The sequence below is a fragment of the Sparus aurata genome, chromosome 11 (genome assembly GCF_900880675.1).
Source record: "Sparus aurata chromosome 11, fSpaAur1.1, whole genome shotgun sequence".
NCBI lineage: Eukaryota > Metazoa > Chordata > Actinopteri > Spariformes > Sparidae > Sparus > Sparus aurata.
In genome coordinates, this window is record NC_044197.1 from 14,639,732 (window position 1) to 14,658,375 (window position 18,644).

Below are 18,644 nucleotides of genomic sequence, written 5' to 3' on the forward strand. Positions count from 1 at the left end.
AAGAGCAGACAAGACTGGAGGCAGCGTGTATGATACACTAGCTCGTACTGCCGAGGTGAGAGCTCTACTGATTACACATGGAGTCATTTACACACAAACACACACACACATGCACACACCCAGAGGCTTACAGTCCGTCATTTCTGAGTGCAGCAATCCTAACAATAACATGAGAGGCTGAAGTTATGACCGGCAGGCACACCTAAGTTACCAATCCGGGTCCCCTTAACACACACAGGCACACACACACACACACACACACACATCACAACTTACAACCCCTCCACCAGTGATTTTTCACCACCTTTTGGCTTATCTGTTTCAGCCATAAAAAACAGTATCGACTCTCCAACTCACCACACTGAGTCCCAGCTGCTCCCTCTGCAGGTAGGGCAGGTTCCTGCGCTCCAGGCTGGCCAGGTAGTGCTGCAGTCTGGAGTAGGTGTAAGGGTAGCAGTAGGCAAACTGATAAATGTCATCCTCCCGGTCAAAGCAGAAGGCAAAAGACATGACATAGTTGCGCCGGTGGTCAGGGCAACGGTAGTAGTACACGTTTTTGGCTGGAAGCCTCTGCCTGCGACAGCAAAAGACAAACAGAGTAAAGAGAAATTAGAGAGGTAATTAACAAAAGGGCTTTTAATTCAAGAATGTGACGTCTAAAAAGGTTAAAACTGCATCAGGTGCGGATTTGAGGAACAGTAAGAGCACAGGGGGAAAAAGTGCAGAAAGTGTGAAGATAGAAGATAGACAAGGAAACAGTGACTCCTGAGTTATACACAGAGAGAGTTGAGAAATTGTAACGCTGAAGTTGCATCAACTTGTCAGTTTGTCGTCTTCTGGAGTTGTTGAAACTCAGCTGGCAAAGGAGTACAAGGACTCCTGGAAGTGAGGGGAAATCACCTGGCACTCAAGCTGCTTGGGAAGTCTGAGGGGTTCTTAACTTATGAGGAGTTAATGTTAAAACAAACGAGCACAGAATATTGATTATTTTTTCTAAACTAACGACAATTTCTGATCATTTATCACCGTTTTGAGACTCCTCATTTGTCATTCGAACACAACAGCTACTATTCATTATTTGAGGCAAACCCAGAAAGCACAAAATGCGATGAAACATAATTTGGAATAAAAATGAATTATATCAGTGAAACAACTATATTAAATTACAGTGATTGATAATTGTCAACTAACCTGATAAATTAAAGGCAGATTGAGATTTCTAACATCACTCTCTTTCAGAATAACTTTCAGAAACACAGCACTTATACCAATTTGATGAATGAAAGGAACGGTCCGACACCATGGTTAAAAAAAAATGCCTTGTATGTCATTAATTTACTCTCTTCGCTCTTCTTTGAGTGCTCGCATTTTTACCTCTGCTTCTATTTCATCGGGCCTCTGGAGGATTTGGCATTGCAATTTGCCTGAGTATCAAATGTGGCCGCCTGGTGTTTTTCAGCTTTGCATTTTAAAAGGCAGTCATTTTCCGAGCGAGCGCGAGAAATTCTAAATATGACGACTTTGACACCATTGCGCTATCTGTAGTGTTTTACACGATGTGTAATATTGAACTGAAGTCTGAGTGGAAAGCAGAAAATGTGTTTGCTTTTTTTGCTTAAAGCCTCAAGTCATTGTGAGCAATTTAGAAAACTTATACAGAGCGAGGGACGGATAAGCATCTAATCTGTGTATCGGTATGTCATATTTCTTGTTGTGCTGAGCGTCGTGGGGTGTTTGTGATTTGCTGTGCATTGTGTGTTCTCTGCTGAACTGCGTAGTCCATGTTGGATGCTTGGTCTGGGACGAAATAGGATGACTGATCCTGATCCATACCCTCGCAGATGATCGATGGGGTGCGGGGACAGGACTGCTGCTGTCTATAGAACTTCTCTGCTTACTCTACATGTTTTCTTTTTGCACTCTTCGCCTGTCTGTCTTCCTATCTTTCCTCATTTAGCCCCCACCACTGAGACATGGTCAGGAGGATACCGTACGCATGCAAGTAACTATTTGCCTCCTTTCTATCTCCATCTTTCTTTTTTCCCCCCGTCTTTCTCCAAATCTCTCCTGTCTCTTCCTGTCACTCACGGACTCTGCCTTGACAGTTTAGGTGAGGAAGACCAAGCATGGGGGAACAACAGCAACTGAGAGAGGAGGATAAAAGGGGGAAGAAGATGAGGACGACGAGTGACTGGTGGGTTTGGGGTGCTGGGAGCAGGGAGAAAGGTGGAATAAGGAGATAAGGAGAAGATGAGAGAGCAGGGCGATGGCAGATCTGGGCCTGATACGAAGTTACACTGAAACGGGCGGCGGCTAGCAGCGTAGTGGCTGTGTGATGGTGGGACTGGCGACCGAGCTAGCGTCTCTGGCAGCAGATCAGATGAAGATGCTATCGGGGGCTGTGATAGGAACAGCACCTGATAATCAACAAACAGGACAGACTGCTCTGCGCTAGCTCTGACGGAGTGAACTTCTCTCTGTGACTCACCTCTGAAGAGGGAGGACACATGAGAGTTTTTATGTTTGCACAGACACCCTAATGCATCCGGTTTTTGGCGACAGACTGGCATCGAAATGCATATTGAACACACTCTCATGCATTTTCAAACACTTGAAGATGTCCCTGCAGGTACCTAGTAAAACAAAAAGCTAAATCATTCGGCCTCTCTCAGACGGTGGGGGAGAGGGGAGCGGGACGCAGGGCTGATTATTCCTTCAGTGGAGGAGAAAGGGGAATGTATCTGCATGTGGCTATCTCAGCAGAATACTAATGCAGCCAGTGGCCAGCTATACCACACCCAGCTTACCAGCCTTGTCTTACGGATTGTAAAGCAGCACAAAGAAGTGGAAGAAAAATGAGAGCACCCTCCCTAATTGCACAGGAATATAATTCTTTGGACTGCCCGGGTTTAAACTTGAGCATTCAGTGAATAAAAGTGACCGACAAGGACAAAATAAACCTCCATGTGACAAACCCACACACACACACACACACACACACACACACACACACACACACACACACACACACACACACACACACACACACACACAAACACACACCGGTGCAGTGCGGTCGTGCCAGCCCTCCGAGGTGCAGGTTAATTAAAATAAGATGACACCTCACCTCTTTACATATTTCCCTGTTTGGCTCTGCCCATCCATGCAATCCCACTTCTCTCTGTTTCTCCTTCTCCTCCTCAATACCGGGCAGCGCATGACCTTGCCGGAGACTGAAAAAGTCCCGGCTATTGATTTTAATTACTGCTGCTTGTCCCATCACAGCATTATAGTTATAAGCCAGGAGGAAAAAAAAGATCTGTTACTTCAAGAGTCTGCCTGGAAGACCTGAACTATAGGCTATGAACAGGGCTGGACTCTCCTTTAGGTACGACAAGTCACACACACACATATATATAAAAACACAAAATCTTCAGCACATGCACACTAATGCACACAGTCTGCTGTTTTTTTTTTCTTTTTTTCTCTGAGCTGTGGCTGCTCCTGCTTGGCAGCTGGCAATTTGTTTTATCTAAATGGTACCTCCCTGTGCCTCTCCCCTGCCCATCTCTTGACGTGGTACAGTGCCGTCGTTCCCAAACAGAATTATCACTGCGTGGGATAAGGGGGGGGAAAAAATGGAGAAGCTTCCCCCAGATGATAACACGCTCACACACGGTTTTACAATTCAGTGATTACAGAGACGACGAAACACACACACACAAACAGGAATATGCAAAGAGTCACACACTGAAACGAAACGGCAAACTCAGACCGCATGTGAGCTACATCAAGGTCATTCCTTTGACAGTGAGCTGTGGGACAAGTTAACTGCCAGAGCGTCTCATCACAGCCTTACAGAATAAAGAAAAAGACACAGAGCAAAAAAAAAAATAGAGAGGCTGAAATACCACGCTGACAAATAGAGAAAGAGACAACTAAAGAGACAAAGTGGTAGAGAAAGGGACTAAATAAGGAGACACGGGGAGAATGAAAAGGGAGAGGGTTTCATAGAGCTAGCAGGCAGCCTTTAGCAAGGTGTCACTTTGCTTGCCGGGGCTTTTCTACTTCTGATCCATTGGTAGCTACAAACTCCCGCTCTGATTTGATGGCACCGGCGTCTCTCTGAAGTTTCAAGATGAAGGCTTATAAATTGGTAGCTTTCATACGGGCGACATCTTGTCTATATTTCCAACTCAATCAAGCGTAGAGGACACGCCAATCACCGCTGCTCTGAGCACTCTCGCAGACAAAGACAAAAACACACAGGACACAACTCGCAAGGCCTGGATGCACAGCACACACGCGCATGCACACACACACACACACACACACACACACAGACTCTCGTCCACTCCTTTTTATATTTTCTATCTCACTGTTGACTCTTCCAGCTTGTCAAACGTTCATCCTGTCAACTGTTAGGAAGGTTAAATGTCTTTCATTTTGCCCGCACAGCTGTCAAGCCGCACAGAACTCTCAGCGTCTCATTTAAGGCAAATAGGCAATCCGTTTGGCAAACATTTCACATCGAATGACATATTTCTTTACTCCCTCTGTGTTACTATGCCAATAATTGAAGAGGCAATATTTCTTGGCACTCCAAAATGATGCCAGATGTTAGATAGGCTCATTGTTTTTTTAAAAACACGGCCTGCGTTCTTGTTTTGCATACTAAGTCAAGCAGAGAACAGCCTCCGAAGCGTCAAACGTGCGGGGAAGTGAGCACATGAGCATGTGTGGATGTGTGTGCAAAACGTGACAAGATATATATTCTCGAGGCATCCATCTATCTTTTTTGGATGCAAATCAAGTCGCAACAAAGCTTTCTGGAGACACTGTTACTAGGCAACCTGTGCTTGCTTTGTAATTTGGTTGGCCAGCTGTGCATTGTATGTGGTGGTACAGTATATTTTGTAAAACCGAGGCTTTATGAGAACATGTCTTTCAGTTAAGACTAACTTTAAAGACCAGTGAAGGAGGAGCATTAGATGTGCAGGAAGAAGTCAGAGAAATCTCTCAAGTGTGACGGTGCTGAGGAGAGACTTCATTTTCCCCATTTTTAGAGGTTCATCATAACTTTCCGCAGCAGTGTGTGTGTGTGTGTGTGTAGGTGTGTGTGTGTGTGTGTGTGTAGGTGTGTGTGTGTAAGCATTAAGTAAAAAAGATGCACATTATGCCCAGGGATGATGATGTGATAAAGCCGGGATTAATGCTACTGGTAGAGTCTTCTGGCTAGCAGCAGAGTTCATTCAGGAAGCAATAATACTTGTGAATTACAGACTTTTTCTTTAACAGGGAGACATGAGAGTCGCACACCTGTGGAGACAACAGGCAGTTAGCAGCCTTCTCAGGTCAGAGACACCCTTTGATGAGGCTGAAACATGACAGCACCAAAACACCCAGGAGGTGAACTCTCATCAGGTGGCCTTCTACACCCTTTCCTGTTAGAGGCAGCGTAGAAAAGCTGTTTCAACCCTCAACTCTCTAGTGTTTGCTCTGATCTTCACATATATGTGCTGGTCAATTTAATTAATTAAGTATTATTAAACTTGTGTTACCTTAAAATAACAGCTTCAGAGTCATTTTGATGGTACAGTGCCTTTTAATAGGGTGCACGGTGTCTCTGTCTCAGCCACTCCGCCCCTTTACCACTTTTTTCTGCACTGTGTAACCTCAGTGAGAGGGTAGGATCACAGCGTTACACATGGTTACTTCAACACACAAGTTTTCAACACATAACATTGTGATGATGCAATAAGTTTTGTAGTTAGTACCTACATTACCTCTGACAAATTGTTACAGACCTGGGATTTGTATTAACGACATTGGTGTTGCACTCAGAAACTGTGGGGGGCGCCAAATCACACAAAATGTAATGCTAATTTCTACTTAATGTTGCTTTAATTTCACAGGTGGAAGACACAAATTGCAGCTACTCAAACTACTGTAACTCTGAGTACTGTTTGAGAAGAATACTATGTATTTTGTTCTTGAGTATTATTTGAATGCCAGCAGTTTTACTTTTTATTGAGTAATAGTTCAGTAACGCAACTGTATGTTCTTCCACCACTGGTTAGTTTGTTGATCCAATGTAGCGTCAGATTTCAGACATGAATGTAAATCAATGCAAGTTATCAGGTTGCCTGTTATTTCCATAAAATTGTGATAGCAGTCCTAAATATTTGAGTCTCATCTAAATGAAAACACATTCGCTGTTTGTAGGAGTAAACCAGTTTGTTCTTCTGATATGTTAAATACAGAGGAAGTTTCTTTTTCTTTCTGCTGTATTTGTCTGTTGGTTTGTGTGTTTGTCTATCTTTGAGAGTAAAAACACATCTACCCCAGTAAAATCAACTCTTTTTCATGTCACCCTCTCCCCACCCCTTCCTTCACTTCTCACTCTAATGTACTGTCGAGCTGAGAAGACACTTTCTACCTCATTCTTGTGATTTCATTTGAAAGTTTTCCCTGTTTTAATTGATGAAACTCTCAGGACTTTTTGTGAATCTGACCCGCATCCTCACTAGTCTTTGTCACGTTGCTGATCTTGAAATGGAAACACACCCTGCTGGTGCACCCACCACAGTCGCCATGATAAGAGCAGAAACCAAATTCTTATCATGTAAACGTCTGCTATGTAAATATGACTGTGTATTCTAGTCATCGCCTCTTATCTCAAACTTTTTATCTGTTCCAGTGTAAATCTGATAGAAATGCGAGAGATGTACGGCACTCGTACATTTACAAGGGATACTTTCATCGGCCCTGAGGATTCCCGCAGAGATGACAATGCTGGAGAATTTACAGTAGCTGCTCTAAATCACGTAACCCTGAAATACTTGAAAAATTGAGAATATATACTTCTATTTTCATAATATATTTTGTTTTTCTATTTAATTCTATTCATGATTTAAGAAGCTCCTTGGGGTGTTTTAATCACAAGTGCACGACATGTTTAAGTAATTAAGCATTTCTGAAACATGTGCCTTCAAATGAATTAAACTCAAAATTAAATCTTCAGGTTGTTTTTGAATGTTCTTTTCAATACATAACTGTGGAGAAATACATAACTGTGACAGTGCCTAGATCGACCAGTAGAGGGCCACACCTATGAGTAAAAGGTGACCTGTTGGGGGGGGGGGGGGGTTGGACGGTCTGTGTCTTCAGTAAGCAGGCTACACAAACAGAAACGTGACCCCTGAGGGGGAAAAACACCTTCTGGATGATGGTTTGATGAAAGAGGAGGAACACAGTTAAGAAAGTTCATTTATCTGATAGTTAAAGGCTACATAAAGGCTCTCTCTCTCTCTCTCTCTCTCTCTCTCTCTCTCTCTCTCTCTCTCTCTCTCTCTCTCTCTCTCTCTCTCTATATATATATATATATATATATATATATATATATATATATATATATATATATATATATATATATATATATATAATTACCATATAGACTGTTTCAAAAGAGAGGCTGAGACAAACTCGCAATTTTACTTCTGTTTCATGGACACAAACATAAAACACTCCAAATGGACTGTCCTGTTTTGCTGAATCAATCCTAAATTGCTTTTAAAAAAGTGCCCCTGTATATGTCCCGGAGGGGTCTCAGCTAGATGGAGCACGCTGTGCCTGCTAGTAGCTAGCTCCCCTGCGTCTAGTGGGGCAGCAGGGCAATTAGCAGAAAGCAGATGATCACTGTGCCCTCGCCACTGTGGCGCCACTGGTCCCCTATGGGGCAACAGGGCAGGTGCACATCCGTCTGAAATAATGGGGGGTACAGAGAAAACACACACAAGCAGCCATAATGAAAAATCAAGCATGCACACACACACACACATCTAATAAAATGATGATGTCAGCATTAAGTCCCTGGTGAGTGGCTGGGGTGTGTCAGCTAGTGGGAGGAGTGGGCTTGAGTGTGTGTGTGTGTGTGTGTGTGTGTGTGTGTGTGTACTTAAGAAAAGAGAAAAGAAACCGTCCGTCTATAATTGTGTGATGCAGCATTTCCCAGAGTGCAACATTATACTCCCATCACATTATCTATGTGTGTGCATGTGAGTGCGGACTGACCAGACAGACTGGCGCCAGACTAAGTCATAATAATAATGTTCCAAGAGACCAGTCACTTACCCAGACAAACACACACACACACACCACTACCAAACTAAATGTGTATATGTTTGGCACTATAGTGATCATGCGATCACAGTAGATGTAACCTTATTTGTCCAGTCCATTAGTTATTTTGTCTATACCACAGCACAGGGAATGACCAGGCCTGACTGAGCCCACTGACTCATCTTTGTTTCAGCTTCCTTTACTTTTTCTTTCTTTCACTTTTATATCTTTGTTTCTTTCTTGCTTTCACTTTTATTACTTTCATTATCCTTTTTTGTTTTTGCTTTATTCAGTTTCTGTTTTTTCTGTCTTTCCTGAATCTTTCCTAAACCATAGAATGACCAAATGCAATATGTATCTAAATGTCTGTTTTGATCTGAAACATGTCACAAACTACAACTACTGAGGCTGTACAACACTTTTTTTTTTGCCTTATTGACAGGACAGTAGAAGACATGAGAGGAAACAGGTTGAGAGAGGTTGAGTGACATGCAGCAAAGGGCCCCAGGCCAAGACTCGAACCCAGGGCCGCTGCGGCGAGGGCAAGGCCTCTGTATATGAGACGCCTGCTCTACCCACTGAACTAAACGGCACCCAAGGCTGTTCTACACTGTCTGCCACTGGACTGTTTTAATCAAACACGTACATGATTTGTTTGAAGTTATTATTGTATTTATGATGTATGCATTTATAAATGTGACATGGATGACAGAATACACTCTGATCTCACTGCGTCTGACTCGTACACCGAGGCAAGTCAAGCCAGTAACAGTGGGACAAGTGATCTAAGATCAAGCATCAGCATCACTGCTCCTGTGTGTGTGTGTGTGTGTGTGTGTGTGTGTGTGTGTAGAGTAAGGTCACACAGAGTGATGAGATCATTCTCTCTGGAAATTTACTCCGTGAAAGGCAATGTAACACACATTCTGAAATCACTTTTTATTAAATTCCACATAGAGATGAGCTCACCTCCTGTAGCCCGTTAGACTGATCACAAAGACTTGGGGTTGTGGAAAAAATAACCAACAGTTTGAATAATGCAATGACGAGCAAAATAAATTATAGAATCATCCTTGAGACACAATCAGTGTTGCTAATTTTTCCAATAACGGCTCATTTGCCCCACTTAGGCTTGTTAAAAAAGAGCAATAGCCTCACATATCACAAGGGTCCTATCATATTATTATGATAATATAATGAACTAGGTTCATTTCAACATTGTTATTGTATTTCAAACTGCTGACTGACAATATTAAAGGTAAAATCTATATTAATCTGTGCACCTGTGGTACACAAGGCTTGTTTATAACAGCAGGTACTAAATAAAGTATGGTGTGGTATAATTACTAACACTCTGGGGAATATGTACAGAGGACTTTGTCCCAACCTTTTTTGCAAAAGAGAATGTTAATAGATTTTAGAAAATATGTAATATGTACATAAGATCAGAAGTGAAGAGAGTCACATGACACCTACAATGGGCAGGTAGTGAGAAACACACGAAGAATAAAAATACTTTCGTATTCCTGGACTCAGGTACCAGAGAGGAGGTATCATCAGAAGTTTCCTCTTTTCTAAACCACATATTTACTGCAAAACAACTGTACCTGACTTGTGGACTAAAAGTTGGTTCACTTGATTTCTTTCAAGTGCATTCAATGACTACATTACTTTACTTAAACTTCAACAGCACCAAAACTCTGTGTATTCTCACTCCATTTTGCACACGTACAAAACTTTTAAAATTACATTCAAAACCTCATCTTACTTAAAAAAGAAAAAAAAAAGCATAATAAACTCCTGGTATTGGTATTATTGGTATTAGAAAATACTACTAGGCCTATTTTTGTTGCTATACAAGATAATGTAGTTTTTGAACCAGAGGTATGGGGATGTACTTTGGTCTCATTGTACTGCATTCACTGTATTTCAACAGCAAACTCGATGGTGATGTCCAACCCTCTACAGCAACTTCCAAGAGCTAGAATGATCACTTATTGTCTTCAGTGTTTAATCTAATGATGACATTGCCAAGAGATCTTTTTTGGTCTATAAAATGTTAACTGCAGCTGTTTCTACACTTCATGAATGATTGAGACTATTGAATGGTTATCAGAATAACAGCATGATTAACACATTTTCAGGAGATGGCCTGACACACAAGTCACGCCACACCACATGTTGCATGTGGCGTGATCAGCACGCAAACCCCACGTTGTGTCTGTCACAAGATCAGTAGAATTTTACTCATCCAAATCTCTATCTGTCCATCCATTCCCCACCCTGCTCCCTCTTTCCTGCCTCTGTATCCCTCCCTCCCTCCCTCCCTCCCCCTTCATCCTCCCTGAGGGCCCTGCTGGCCTTGGCACAAAGATGCCAGCCTGTCTGCCCGCATTTCCCTTGGCACGACGGTGTCAGCTGGGGGCCTGGCTGCCCTGTCTGCCTCCACACTCCCTGGTATATCACACACACACACACACACACACACACACACACTCCTCGTTCACAGCTTGCAGCGAGACTGGTGTCACCATGTGTGTTAGGGGTAGCGTCACCCACAGGAGTAGGGGGGACTAGAGGGAAGGAGGGAAGAGAAGGAACAGGGTGGAGTGGAAGAGGGGGGTTAGCGTTTGGGCTCTCAGACAGCCAGATGCTGCCAATTAACTTCTTCGGCCGCCATGGGGCTGTATTGGGAGAGTCTGGCACCTGTACCATCCAACTCCCAGCACAACCACACACATTTTCTTGTGGCCAATGGTGGTCGTAGCTTGTGTGGGAGATGAGGGCCACTTGTTGTCTCAGAGCTTGGGAGATAAACACACACACCTGGATTACTGTAACAGCTGAACTCTCCTGACCTTTTCCAAATTTTCCCTTCTCTCCTCTCCTCTCCTCTCCTCTCCTCTCTTCTCCTCTACTCTCCTTTGACATACATCATCAAACAGAGCTACAGCTGTGCAAGAGAGATCGTGACCTGCTCCATGTGAATATGACCCTTGAATTAAAGCCTTTCTCCCCGCACTCACTGACTGTATATATATATATATATATATATATATATATATATATATATATATATATATATATATATGTATATATATATATATATATGTGTGTGTATATATATATATATATATATATATATATATATATATATATATATATATATATATATATATATATATATATATATATATATATATATATATATATACATATATGAGAGAGAGAGAGAGAGAGAGAGAGAGAGAGATATATAGATAGATATAGATAGATATAGATATAGTGTGTGTGTGTGTGTGTGTGTTTGTGTGTGTGTGTGTGTGTGTGCATACTGTCAGGCTGTGTTGGTGATTATACTGGACAGAAGGAATTACAAGCCATTAGAGAAGAGAGCCTGTGGCTGCAGCACCCACAACGGCACTGCGCTGAAAGGCTTCCAGCTCTCGTAAAGCCAGCATATTATTCCCACCACAGCACACAGCTGCATGCGGAAACAAGCATGAATCTGAAGTACGATGCCATGCATGTCTTTTACAGTTTAATTTAAATACAAAGTATTCCAAATTGAGAAGAAAAAATAAGCAAACCAGGCTTGGCATTTGCCTTGAGGACAGGAGGCTGCCATTCAAGATTCTATAACTGCATAAACAAATATGAAAAGGGCAAAATATGAACACCTTAAGAAGGCTGGTCTATATTGTTGTTATTGTAAAATAATAAAATAAATAATAATTTAATATATAATTATAATATAATTCTATACAGCAACATTGTAAACTTTGAATCTCTGACATAATCTAAACTCAAAAGTTGACATCATGAGGGTCATAAAGGACAGACACTACATGATAGTTCTCCAAAATGACAAAAATGACTGGCAGAGAGCGGGAAGACATACAGAACAAATATGTGGTTAACATTGTAATACAGTCACAGTATGGTTATGTTATGGTAGAAACAAAAGGTAACTGTTGTGAAACAGTTGCAGTTTGGTCAGGTTTAGGCACCAAACATACTTGGTAAGGGTTTACTAAACCATCATTGTTTGGGTTAAAATAAGTACGTTAAGTACGTAGTACTGTACTGATACATGGCTTCAAACACTTTCTTCCCACTGAATGGTTTGCCAAATAAGAAATGGATTTCTGAGCAGGAAAGCTGCTTTAAATTGAATATGCCAAAATCAAATGTATTAGTTAAACGCAATAGTAAACTATGAAGAACATGTTTTTAGAGATCAGAACAGATATTTTCCTCAACAGCAGCAACATCAGTTTAGACTGAATATTCGTCAATTTTTACCGAAGAACAGACAGCAGACTTCCTCTCGTCTGCTTTGATTTGAAAGAAGGCATGATGAGTACTTATAACCATTACATCTGCACAAAATGTGTGACAGATAACTCTGTGATGTTCTATCACAACATTTAATCTTAAAGAGAACGGGAGGGAGAGAATAATGTCAGCCTAACTCACGTGGCTCCAGTGTCTGCATGCTCAGAAAATCATTTTCTTCTCTGAAGTTTATTCTATAAAATTCAATATCTGGCATGGCTAAACAAATAAAAACAACTCCAGAGACACAAAAGTGAGAAAGGAAAAGTCCGACTGCTCTTGGGAAGAGGATGGATGGGTAGCATAGTGATATGATATGTCAATTTCTTGTCAATACGAGGTTCACAGTCTGACAGAAAATAAATATTCTGTTTTCATGAAAGTATTTCTGCGAGCTTGTGAAAGCAGTCGATCTCATGCATACTGCAACTGAGGCAATCATGGATTTAGTTAGGAGTAAGTTAATGATGTTACCAATTAAGACATTAACAACGGCCTCGTCGTTCACAGTATGCTCACACATGCACAAACACATACACAAACACATACACACAAGAATCGAGCCCTGTCCATCAGAAGAGCCCGTTCCCTTGCTGTTCTGAGTGACAGATGACTTGTCACAGAGCTAAACGGGAGAATATTTTACTGCAGATTGAAAGAGGAGGAAAATGAGAGATGGGGAACAGAGAAAAAAAGAGAGAAATTGTTCCATTACACCAGAGAGGTAAATCATTCGATGTGCTGGAGATCACAGAATAGCATTTACATTTGCACACATGGTCACACGGGCACATGTACGAACACAATTGCCCCTGTCTCTGTCTGCGTTGCTGCACAACCACTTTTTTTCTGTTTCACACATATGCTGAACTGCGGATACACATATGCACACACACACACGCACACACACACACACACACACACACACACACACACACACACACACACACACACATACACAGGTAGATCATCAGACTCTAGGTATGAGAAAGGCTGGATCAATGCTGGGTTCTGGTGATTAGATTTAATTGAGGAAAAAGCGCTATGGGAACAAAGAAACATTATGACCTTTTCCCTGTCTGCACACACCGCACGCTAATAAGACACATTCACATAATATCATACTGACCGGAATCATCTAACTACATCAAAAGCACCTTCTCATAGGAATGGTATGCAAATGGAGGCACAGACAGAAAAACAAACCCTGCGGATAATTGACGATCCTTGCTATGTTTTTGTGCGCGAATGGCAATTTTCACTCTCCTGTCGAGTGCATGCTGATTATTCTATCAGACAAAAAGATTGGCAGTGTTTCACATCCCGGTGCTGTGGAATGGCCTGTCTCGCTTTTCACCTCTCACACATCTCTTGTTCCTCTCTCTTCCTGCATCCTCTCCGTCACTCTCTCCGTGCGTGTCAGTTTCTGACTGAGTCAAATACCACTTGTCAGGAGAGCGCTGTTTGGACTGACATGAGATAAGAACAGACCAACTAGACAGTTATATGTTATTCTTCACTACTGCTGGACAGGGGAATGAGACTGTGATGTACAAGTAATGTGTGGAACAGTGGCAAAAATAATGCTGAGGCCTGTATTGTAGAGTAACAGAACTACTACAGACTGCAAACAGAAGGATAATATACATTTCAGATATACAGAGCTATGCACGATATTTAACTGAAAGTACACTTATGGCTAATGTTATAAACAGTTATGATAGTTGTGTTTGTATACTTAGAGAGCAACAACATTGAAGCCAAGGATCCCTTTTGTGCTGCATGCTTTGTCCACACCCTCAGTGCACTAATTTACAGCAAACTTTAGTGCAGTGCTACATACAGTACAGCCAGGTCTGGACATAAGCACAACAAACTTGAACCTGTAAACCCACTGAGGTGAGCACAGCAGTGGCTGTCTTCATACAGATTTAGTATGGAGTCTCCCTTTAAAACAAGCAAAATGCTTTGTTGTTCCTCAGTAACAGGTGCAGGAAACTCAGAGGAAGGTGCCAATCAAACAGACGCCCACAAAGTCCTAAGAAGAGCTATTTGTGTACACGTAACACTGGAACAGCTGGAACTGGTCTCCCTTCAAAGGTGTTTTTTTTGTCAGCTTGGTTAATTTGGAATGCTGTAATTGTAATTCCAAAGGTCAGTAGTGTTTTGCATCCTTACCACAATAACAACTAAAGACACCATTGCAATTACTCTTGTTGATAAAGCTTTTCTCCTTGGAGAAAAAAAAGTGTATTGATCAAAACTATTTGAAGCTCCTTGACAATGCAGATAATGTCACAGTAAGATGGATAGAAATGACCCAAAACACAGATCCAGATGTACTCAGTGACATGTCTCACTGTGACCTGCAGGCCTTAACTACTCCCAAAACCTTTTGTAAGACTTGAAATGTGAATTACCAGGATGTAAGTGCAAATAAACATGACGGCAAAATATATTGAGGCTGTGTAGCTATGCTGACTTTACAAAAACACAAAAGGGCAATTGCACCACGGTGTTTCTGTAATTATGATAGTTACTAAAGAAAAACATATATTAAATTAGATGAATGTGTAAAGCAGTTTTAAGGCAATTCCAGCTTGCCTTCACTTTTCAGACCCAGAAACTCAGTCCTAATGTTAAACAGTCTATGGTAGCCCCCACAGAAACAGATGATTAAACAAATTCCTTTTATGTGAATAGATGTATGTACTTTCCTATAGGCTGGTAACATTTTCGAAGACATTTGTGCTTGGTGTAGAGACACTCAGTACGTCTTCTCCATCATTTCATTTTGTGTAATGACTCATGTTAAGTAAAGTCTGTTTTCTTCCAACAAATGCACATAAGACCATGGCTGTACTGTATTTATTGGACTGTGAGGATTGTCAAAGTGCTGAGCACACAGCAGTACAGTGGCAGAGCAGATCTAGCACAGACACTGACAGAGGACTAAAGCTGTGGTGTAGTGCTGCTGACGTGCTACTTTCAATGCGCAGCCGGTAAAGACTTGTGCAGTGCTCTGCACGCACTATATGTGAGTTACAGAGAAGGTTCAGAGAGAAGATGGGAGAAAAATAGTTGTTGAATGTCTACCTTTCATTTCCTTTCAAGGGCAAAAGAGCAAAAATCCTTCATAAAAAGAACAACTAAGAAAAAACAGTATTGTGTCTCCTTTTTCAAAGTCCAAAAGAAAATAATTTATTATGCAAGCTTCAGAAGAACAAGTTGTTGGGGAAAAAAATATTAAGAAAGAGATAGGTGAGTGATTTTTATACTCAATGTCATGTTTTCTGTGAGGCTAGAAGACCACTTTCTACTATTCTATACTTCATCAACAAAGAAGGGCTATAAGCATAAAAGTGAAACATTTGCGGAAATCACTGATCTCAGGACCTGCCCCTCCAGAGTTGGAGAGATATAAAGTTACAGGTAGACAGACACACATACAAACATATGATTGACTACCCCAAGTCAGTGCGACAGAGTACAGAAAATACACATTTTCAATAATCTGTGCTCCTCCACTGAATGGTGTTTAATCACAACATTAGTTCAAGGCTTATTTTAGTACAGAACCTATTGGAGGTGGTGGCTTATTAAAAAAAAGGCACAAGGGCAAAGGCTGAATTGATACTCTTTGAAGATGAGATTCCCAAGCAATTTGTTCCAGCTTTAATCAAATGGCTGCCTCTGAGAAGTGGAAAGGGTTAATGTGAATATAGCCAGAATCCCCCCGACCCCTCCACACACACACACACACACACACACACACACACACACACACACACACACACACACACACACACACACACACACACACACACACAAATGTGCATGTATTCCCGTTAAAACTTGTGTTTTGTGACGTTTGTTCGGCAGTTTTCATTTTGCTCTTTTACACACTGAAACACACAGTGAAACACACACAGACACACATACACACACATACACAAAGCGATTATCACCAAAGGTACGTTCGCATGCTTGTAGCTGTTCCCACAGGGAAACTAGCTGTACAGCTTCTCCACTCTCATTTTTCATTGTCTGCTTATGATGCCCCATGTGTGCACACTGACTTTCATTTAACCCCTCACAACACACACAAAAACACACACTCACATGCATGTATGATGCCAACCCCTTCTTTTCACTACACCTTTTTTTTCTCTTAAACTCAACCACACACACACACGCAGATATGCAAACAGCTTCTTCCTGCACTTCTACGTTTCATAGCAGTGGCAAAAGGAAGCTGTATAGGCGTGTCCCCTACATGTTGTAGCCACGCAGTGAAGCTACTGTGACTTTTTACATCCACTGCTGTGTCCCTACTCCGTCATACACGGCTGACTAGGTTCTAAGATATGGTCTAGGCTCAAGGGCAATACAGCAAAGTGAACACCTGACAACCTAAGAAGAAGGCTTCCAGCTGAAAATCTTCTTTAACACTGGGCCACAATGCTTTTCCATTACATCCACTTATATCACAGGAATATAAACAGGAATGTTTGTGTTTTGCAAAAGACAAATTTCAGTGCAAAACTCCAACATGTCGTTTTTTTTACTGGAGGCTATTAATAGTCCCACCCATCTTCTCCACAGCGGGCCCTGCCCTAACACTTCTAGCTCACTGATACTGTTAACTGTGTTTTTGGATAGCCCTGGTGTAATTTAACTGGTCTTGTGTTCCTCATTGCTTTGATCATTGCTGTTGTTGTTGATGAATTTTCTGTGCTAAACAAGTTAATAATGAATTGCTTTTTCTTTGGTCGTAAAATCCAAAGGGATACTGTAACAGTAGTGGCAATAATATGAAAGCTTTGATGCTGCACATGGCCTTTATAGCAACCTATACGTTTTTTTGTTATTTAAAGTACAGAAAATAAATTGTTCCCAACAGTGGATTTGTGTTGTGTAAGCATTTTTGGTTATGATGTGGCATGGTTCTAGTTACGGGTAACAGACTGAAATATCACAACTACTACATGGATTTCTATAGAATTGTGTGTATACATACAGCCATGGTCCCCAGATGTTGATTATGACTGACTTTGATGACCCTCTCACTTCTTCTTCGAGCACCACCAGCAAGCCAATACTTAATCTTTTCACTCACCGTCTTCCAGTAAGGATGAGCATGGCTGTGCTAGACGGGCGTGGCTGAGAGCGATGACTGTATAGTTGTGACATCACAACCTCACAGAAGCCCTCATAGCTTGTTTAAAGGCACAGTTTCTAACAACAGGCTGTTGATTAAGCGTTTTCATACTTTCACAGAAGACCTGCTTCACAATCAAAATAGACATTGATCTCTCATTTAAGTAAAAAAACAAACAAACAAAAAAAACAAAGGCGTACAAACAAACCATACAATACAATGCAATACAATAAAGGCCGGGGGCTTCTTGCAGGATCTGTAGAGAAGGATCTATCCAACAGGACTGCTAATCGGGTGCTATATTCAATAATACGCTGTCAACTTAAAAACAGGTTCATTGAGCAGTCGTTCATGGACAAAGGAATTAATTAGGTTGCTAATTATAGGATTAAAGACAGACTAATGACATACTTATCATTTAGTAATTGTAACCTTAATGTTGACAAGTTTCACAGTGCACTGATCACATTTTGGGTAGAGATGATCACACAGGTGGGGAGGGATAAAAGGTGAACGAAATGTGCAAAATGTGCATTTCTAACTTATATTTTTTTACACTACTGTGAATCTCTGTGGAAAATGCCATTTTACATGTTGTCACACGAACATTTGAAGCCCTAGGACCTCCTCGAATAGTTAATAAGTAAAAACTTTTGATACAACCCTGTATATGAGTTAAAGCTTAATATTTTGCGCCTGCAGCAAAGTTTGCACTTATACTACACCTGCTGCCCTTTTTCTGTCATCATGATGTGAATGTGTTAACCTGTACTGGTCTGGTTGTAGTGTGTGTGTGTGTGAGTGTGTCTGCATGTGTGTATTGATTGATGCCTCCCAGGGCAGTAGCGTGATTGAAACACCTCCTCACCATAAAGCTGTCGTGCGTGTGATGGAGTCGCAGGGTCATTTTATGCATCACACCTGTCCCCCTTCCTCCCCACACTGACATGCAATCAAATAGGAAAATGGGCATATATGTTTTCCTGGCCTTGAGAGGGCTTGTGCGGAGGGTTGTATGTGTGTG

At 41.5% G+C, this 18,644-nt stretch overlaps 1 protein-coding gene across 2 annotated transcripts in view; it reads right to left on the reverse strand.

The window, feature by feature from the left end:
- agbl4 (AGBL carboxypeptidase 4) overlaps positions 1–18,644 on the reverse strand; it is a 294,869-nt gene that overhangs the window by 134,574 nt on the left and 141,651 nt on the right. For both annotated transcript variants that reach the window (XM_030433368.1, XM_030433367.1), the window contains exon 5: positions 358–574. In XM_030433368.1, coding sequence (XP_030289228.1) covers positions 358–574 — 217 coding nt within the window. The remainder of the gene's footprint in view (positions 1–357; positions 575–18,644) is intronic.